The 7,843-nt window shown below is 35.4% G+C and overlaps 1 protein-coding gene across 1 annotated transcript; it reads right to left on the reverse strand.

Moving 5' to 3' along the window:
- Nucleotides 1-1,370: 1,370 nt before the first annotated feature.
- Nucleotides 1,371-2,453, reverse strand: LOC113279409. Its single transcript, XM_026528100.1, has one exon. It carries the CDS (start codon nucleotides 2,451-2,453, stop codon nucleotides 1,371-1,373), a length of 1,083 nt encoding a protein of 360 aa, XP_026383885.1.
- Nucleotides 2,454-7,843: the final 5,390 nt, after the last annotated feature.

Here is a 7,843-nt window from a genome sequence, read left to right on the forward strand (position 1 = left end):
TTTCGTCAAAGTAAGCAATTTTCAAGGTGATTGAAACATGTCATGACTTTCGTCACTAGGTAAAGATGAACTTTGCAAAAGCAAAATCTTACCAACACATATTTCGAGAAATAGATAGGCGAGATGAACTCGGCTCGAAATAGCAAATGTGTATAATCAAAGTCTATATAGCAAAACGACTTTTGTCTCAAAATATGAGATATAGTAGATAGACTTTTAAGTGATATATAAGTTCAAGTCTCCACATACCTTTTAGTCGATGAAGATCCACCAGTTCCTTGAGTAGTTCTTCGTCTTGTATGATGATTGCCATGGAGTTCTTGAGCTCAACTACACTTTCTATCCTAGTCCTAGACTTAGCTTTAGTAGACTAAAAATCAAGAATTATAGTTTTGATCACTAACATTGACAAACATGCTTGAGATAGAAACACATGCGAGTTCGACCGAACAATGCTCTAACAGTTCAACTACTATAGACCGAAGTTAGTTTGTGGTAGGCTTGTGTCTGTAGCTCCCATCCAAGATAATAGATCCATATCTTTTATTAGGCGACCCCTCGGTCATCGCTGTAATAACTTCATGAGACTCGAGCTAACTAAGGGAAAAGGACAACAACCAACACTATTTACCCTCACCTAACATTCCCGTGTCTACTGCACGCATACAATCACACTTTATATCACTAAAAATGGCAGACACCAAGCACCACGATACATTCAGTAGCCACTAATATATTGCACTACAGATAAATACTTTTACCGTCCTTCCCAGAACTTGGGAAATTAAGACAAGCCTATCAATTCACAGTCCGATTAAAAGCTACTATTCTGCACAGCTCTAGCCCTCAACAGTAGTGCTAAACATTCAAAAAAAATACCGCTTCCTTCTTACTGCTACAAAATTTAACCTACCAATAAGAATATTTTATCACTAGCAAGTCGTTAATGCCTTAGGATTTTTATCTTGGACGACATCATTAGTTAGATGATAAGTAAGAAGTATACAATCGTACAAATAATGTACGACAATAGTTTCCTTTTCATATTAAAAAAGTGGGGGTCTAACAACCACACCAAATATTTAGACAATCTGTGTGGAATAACTCCAATATATTTCCAAGAGAATCACCTAGACAATCAGACTTAATCAATAAAATACATCCAAGAATTATATCTCAATTTCTCAAATCAATCTGTAGTCGAACAGATAGAAATCTGTGAGCCGGATTAATATGAGAAATTACTTGGATGGTACTTTTTTTTTAATAAGTCAAAAATTGTATTAATAGATAACAAAATTTACAAGAAATAGTATGCAAGAAAAGAGGTCACAGCAACTCCAAAAACTTGCAAACTATTTAAAACGATACTAAGCAACATTTGGAAATTCAACAGAAAACAAAAAACTGGGTCTTCCATCATAGTGAACTCCTACTTCGTTATCCAGATAACAACCTCGCTTAGCCACAGTATCCGCTGCAAAATTTGCCTCCCTGTAGGTATGAATAAATTTTATAGAATCATAATTCCTACACACTTGTAACCACCTCCGTCTTGAAAACCAAGGCAGATTAGAATTATTGAAAGCCTCCACCACACTAGAAGAGTCTGAATGAATGCAAATACGCCTAACTCCCCATCTTGTAGCCCATTCCATCCCAGTAATAATGCCATATAATTCTGCCAGATAATTAGTAGTGACACCCAAGCCAATAGACATAGCACCAGTAATATTACAAGAAGAATCCCTAGCTACCACACCAGCACCAGCCCTGCACGGATTCCCTCTCGCCGCACCATCACAACATAATTGGATTTCATTGTTTTCGGGAGGATGCCAAAAACATTCAATCGGTTGTTGAAATTTGACCCACCTATGTTGAACTCGAAAGTAATCCAAGATAACAATATCTTCAGCACAATTATTCATGTACCCCTTTAGCCGCACCGAGTAGTCCTGAATCAGCTTCAAAACATGTTTAAAAAACATGTTCCAGTTTGGCTTTTTTTGCTCAAAGACGCCCTTGTTTCTCAAAGCCCAAAGTTCAGATTTAATCACAAGATTAGCAAGCAGCCACAACTCACGCACCATCTGACTCTTTCCCTTAGCTGCCTTAAAACAAATAATGCGATTGTTATTAGGAGTTAGACCAAAAATTTGCGAAATCCATGTCCAAGCACGAGCTGCAAAACTACAGCTGAACAACACATGATCTAAAGTTTCTTCAGCGATTCCACAAAGACAGCACTTGCTAGCTAGCGGAATTTTGAAACGCGCCTCTAGCAAGTCATAAGTAGCACAGACTCCACGCATAAATTTCCAGTTTTGAGCAGCTAAAACTGGATGTATTTCTTTCCTCCAAAGCAGCGAAGAACCCTCCATAATTGGATATTTCTGGCGCACCAATTCCTTAGCTGAACTGACAGTGAATACACCCTTGAGATCAGGCATCCAAACTCTGATGTCTTCCCCTCCTTGTGGCGTTGGTATATCAACAGTATTTACGCCAGCAGCTGCAAAAACTCCAGTTGCTCTTCATTGAAAGACCAGTGATCCACATACCAAACATCACTCACCATAATGTTTCTATCCAAGCTGTGATTATTGATAATGTCTGCAAGACACTACTTGGATGGTACCAAACACCAATATCCAAGCGTTAATCAATTTCAATCAACAACCAAAGGTTGGATTCACCAATTGATTGAACTGCACACAACATATGATATTTCAATTATATAAAAAAATAATGTGGAAAAGAAATAACACAGACGTCAGAAATTTTGTTAACGAGGAAACCGCAAATGAAGAAAAACCCCGGGACCTAGTCCAGATTTGAACATCACACTGTATTAAGCCGCTACAGACTCTAGCCTACTACAAGTTAACTTCTGACTGGAATGTAGTTGAGCCCTAACTAATCTCACACTGATTAAGGTACAGTCGTGTTCCTTACGCCTCTGAATCCCAGCAGGGCTCAACGCACTTGTTCCCTTAGCTGATCTCACCCACAACTAAGAGTTGCTACGACCCAAAGTCGAAGACTTGATAAACAAATTTGTCTCACACAGAAAAGTCTATTGAATAGATAAATATGTCTCTCATAGAAATACCTACGAGTTTTTGTTCCGTCTTTTGATAAATCAAGGTGAACATGAACCAATTGATACACCGGACTTATATTCCCAAAGAACATCCTAGTAATATAAATCACCTCACAATGATCTTAACTGTATGGAAGCGGAATAAGATATTGTGGAATCACAAACGATGAGATGAAGATGTTTGTGACTACTTTTTATCCTACCTATCGAAGATTGAATCTCGAGAAAATATTAGAGAAGATAGTACTCAATACGATAGAACAAAGTAAGATCCGAACACACAATTATAGATAAAATAGTTGGGTCTGGCTTCAGAATCCTAATAAAGTCTTTAAGTCGTTAACCTATAATGGTTTTAGAAAAATCTAGGTTAAAGGAGAATCGACTCTAGTCGCAACTAGTATCACACAAGAGGTGTGGGGATTAAGTTTCCCAGTTGCTAGATTTCTCCCTTATATAGTCTTCAAATCAGGGTTGCAATCAATGTTACCTTGGTAAAAAAGCATTCAATATTCACCGTTAGATGAAAACCTGATTAGATTCAAGCTAATATCTTTCAACTGTTAGATCAAACTTAGCTTGTTATACACAAATTAAATGTGACTTTATTTAGATATGGGTAACCGTACCTAAACATGTACACTTAGTTGGCTCAACAATCGTTAACCGAAGTTAGATGTATGAACACTTTCATATCAATCTTGTTCATCTTAATCACTACTAGTTCAAATGACTCAAATGAAACTAGTTCTAGAGTTGTTTAATTGTTTATATTCTTATAGAAGTATACAAGACACAATTGAAGCAAAATCGACTTCGATTTACATGAATCAATTCATGAACAATATAGCCACGGTTTGCAAAAGATTGCATTCCTTATTATATAAATGTATTTGTTCATGAACAAAACGATTTTAGAACTTAACCGACTCATGTATGCAAACGGGTACATATACCTAAGTAGTCGGACTTGGTCTAGGTTCGCCAGTATGCGAACGGGTACGCATACTGTCGTACATCAAACTCGGTTGAATTCCCGGACTTGAACTGTTAAGCCGGTACGCATGCGGGTATGGATACTAAGTTCCCGGACTTTAACTATTAAACTAGTACGCATACGGGTATGCATACTATGGTTCCCGTACTTGGAATAACTTGCAACAGTTAGCATACAAGTACGCATACTGTGTTATATCCAATCAATGGTTAATTGTTCTAAACTCCATTTTAATCATTGAAACATTCTTGGAAGACGGGAGTAGCTGTCTCACACAAACTATTAGCTTCAAAGCAATTTTCAAGTGATCAATAGATCAATAAGAAACATTTCGAGTCTACATCAAATGACTGTCTCACATAAATCATGTAAGATGTTACCAGGCAATTTTCACATGATCATGTTTTGACTTTCGTCACGAATAAAGATGAACTTGGTTAAAGCGAAAGCTTACCAACACATATTTCGAGAAATATGTAAGCGAGTTAAACTCATCTCGAAATATCAAATGTGTATAAAGTAAAGTCTATATATCTATATGACTTTTTTCTCAATATGAGATAGAATAGAAATATACTTTTGAGTGATAGATGAGTGAAGTCTAAAGCTCAACTACACATTCTATCATAATCCGAGACATAGCTAAGTAAACTAGAAATCAAGACTTATAGTTTTGATAACTAAACTTGACAAACAAGCTTGAGATAGCAACGTTTGCGAGTTTGACCGAGCAGTGCTCTAACAATCTCTCCCTTTGTCAATTTTAGTGACAAAACTATCAATACATATGGATTAAAAAATAAATAAACTTTTTAGATTCTCATCCAAATTCTTGATTTCCTTGGTTCTTCAACATTACTCTAAATTTTCGTCACTTCCAAGTACTCCACTGATTCTGAACGTGTTCAACTAAGCATCATAGTTGTTGAAGATCCGTATCCATAACAATAAGAAAACCATTGTTCTCAATTATTGTTATACAGTGTCATAGTATTATTACACAACTTCAAAGTTCAATTGTATCACAACTTTGACAATAATGCCACGGTGATATGTATCACTCCCCCTTAGTCGATACTTCATCTCACAATGAAAACCACTCCCCCTTACATAATGATCCGTAAACCATATGTATTTGTAGTGTGAACTAGACAATAATTCTCCCCCTTTTTGTCAATATAAATTGGAAAAGGTACGAAAACTAGCGGGATCATAATGAAATTCTCATAAAGACACTTCATGACTAAAAGAGAACATATCAACTTTGTTTCGATGATTTCTCATAGTAGAAACTTAGTGTATTCATCAAGGAGTTTATAAAGATACAAGAAAACTCCTACAATATTCCACAACCGCACTCCCCACAAAGATTTGGAAATTAAGCACAAGTTCAATTAAGAACTCTCCCCACATAAAATGTAATTCCCGAAAGGAACAACAAGAGCGACCTTACTTTTATAAGAAAATAAGGATTTCTTTGGACATTAACAAGTCACATGAAACATGAATTTGTATCCAGAAAACACGATTAAATTAACCACAAGAGAACCCATGATTAATTTAATCGGAAATGCTCAACATAAGAAAACTTACGGAGCCATACAGTACTTTGACATAGAAGTGATTCAGGGAAAGATCAATATTGCGGAATATACAATGATTCATTCTATTTTTCATCAATATTTTCATAATGATATAATAGACTTAATCTTTGTTAACAAAAGTTCATTCTATCTTCCATCAATATTTTCATAATGACATAATAGACTTAACTTTTGACAAATATGGGACAATCATAGTTCACGGACGCAAACACAAATATCCCATAACAATTTTTTGCAATATATAAAACCAATAAATATTCATACTGCAAAATCATCTTCCAAATAAACTTTAGAATTGAAGTAAATAAATCTAAAAACATTGCAAGATGAAAATCGTTGGCAATAGCAATGTGTAATCACAATATAGGCTATTCCAAAGCTTAGTTATCCTTCTTAAAACACAAGAATAAAATCTCATAAGAAGTTTCCTAGACATTAATACCTCTGAAAAATTCTTTATCGTCCCCGAACTCCTTGTCGTCAATCATTCGTTGGAACATAAGGTTCATGAAGAAAGGAGTCAATTCCAACAAACCTTCTTGACTGATGCCGAACCAGGGCCTTATGAGTTTCAAGAGTCCTTAAAACAATAGCCTTTATTTACTGAATCTCCTTCCTTGTTTTCTTCAACTCTTCAAGAACACCAGAAAACTTCTGAAGATTAGAGGGGATAGCCCTTGGTTTCTTCATATTCTTCATTTTTCTCTTCAAAGTTGTGGAGGAAAGGAGACTTATATTTTTCCATCAGAAGACATGATGCTTGGAGTCTCTGAAAAAGCGGGGGTCTAACAACCACACCCAATGATTTGTTTGGAAATCTGTATGGACTAACTCCAATATACTTTCAAGAGAATCAACTAGACAGTCAGACTCAATCTTAAGAAAAGTATATCAAAGAGTTATATCTCAATTTCTCAATTCAATCCGCAATCAAACAAATAGGAAATTGCGAGCCCAATTGAATATAAGAAATAACTTGGACGGTATCAAAAACCAATATCGAAGTGTCAATAAATTTAATCAACAACCCAAAAGTTGGATTCACAATTGATTGAACTTACGCACAACCTGTGATATTTCAATTATATAAACAAATATAATGCGGAAAAGAAATAACACAGACACCAGAAATTTTGTTAACGAGGAAACTGTAAATGCAGAAAAACCTCAGGACCTAGTCTAGAATAAACACACACTGATTATAATTTGTTACACCAATTTCCTACTACCTATTCAGACTAGATGTAATACCTGCTTCAGCTGTATTCAAGCACTTATAAAACTCCTAGCAGAACACCGATTCTCTTTAGGAATTCTTCTCGTATAACTTTTAGCAGAACACAAATTCTCTTTAGAAGTTATTCCCGAAAATCTTCTGGGAGAAAAAAGTTCTCTTCAAAAGATACAACGACATGGTTGATATTTTTCGATCTTTTGTTTTCACATAACACCGATTTGATTTCCATTTAGATGTAAATCAGGGTTTTGGAAATCTTGTGTTTGTTTCGAACAACTACCAGATAAAAGTAGAGATACCGAAACAAACTTGTAGATTAGGGTTTTAACTTACAATCAGTATGCGTACACACAAGGAGTCTGTGAACCTGATTTTCATAAGTGAACTTGGGCGATTCCAAAGATCAATTTCCAAGTTAAGAAAACCCTAATAATTCTACAACAAGAACAACTATAATAAATCTAGATATATCTTGTTTAAAACTTCTTAAGGAGTTTTTACGAGATACCTTAATCGAAGTTTTCTTTCTAGCTTCCGATTTCGACTAACAAGTGTTGGTATACGGTCGGAAACTGAAATCTATCAAAACCTAGGGTTTATGATCAACAACTCTTGAATGGTTTTATATCAGAAGAGAAAACCTTAGAATAGACAAGAGGTGAAAAACCTAAATTACAAGTTGTATAATCAATCACGAAGATTAAATCCAACTCGGCTTTGTGATCCCCAATACAAAGACTTTTATTTCACTCTTGTCCACGAAGAAAAGAAGACATGGAAAATAACCTTATGAAGCTTATACCAATTTTCCAAAGGGAATGAAAACGTGTAGCACTCACGAACCCTTTATTTATAGTGAACAATAACTTGGAAGCTAAGCAAAGCTATTTTCCTTTTTC

This window comes from Papaver somniferum, chromosome 5 (genome assembly GCF_003573695.1).
Source record: "Papaver somniferum cultivar HN1 chromosome 5, ASM357369v1, whole genome shotgun sequence".
In the NCBI taxonomy this organism is placed as follows: Eukaryota; Viridiplantae; Streptophyta; class Magnoliopsida; order Ranunculales; family Papaveraceae; genus Papaver; species Papaver somniferum.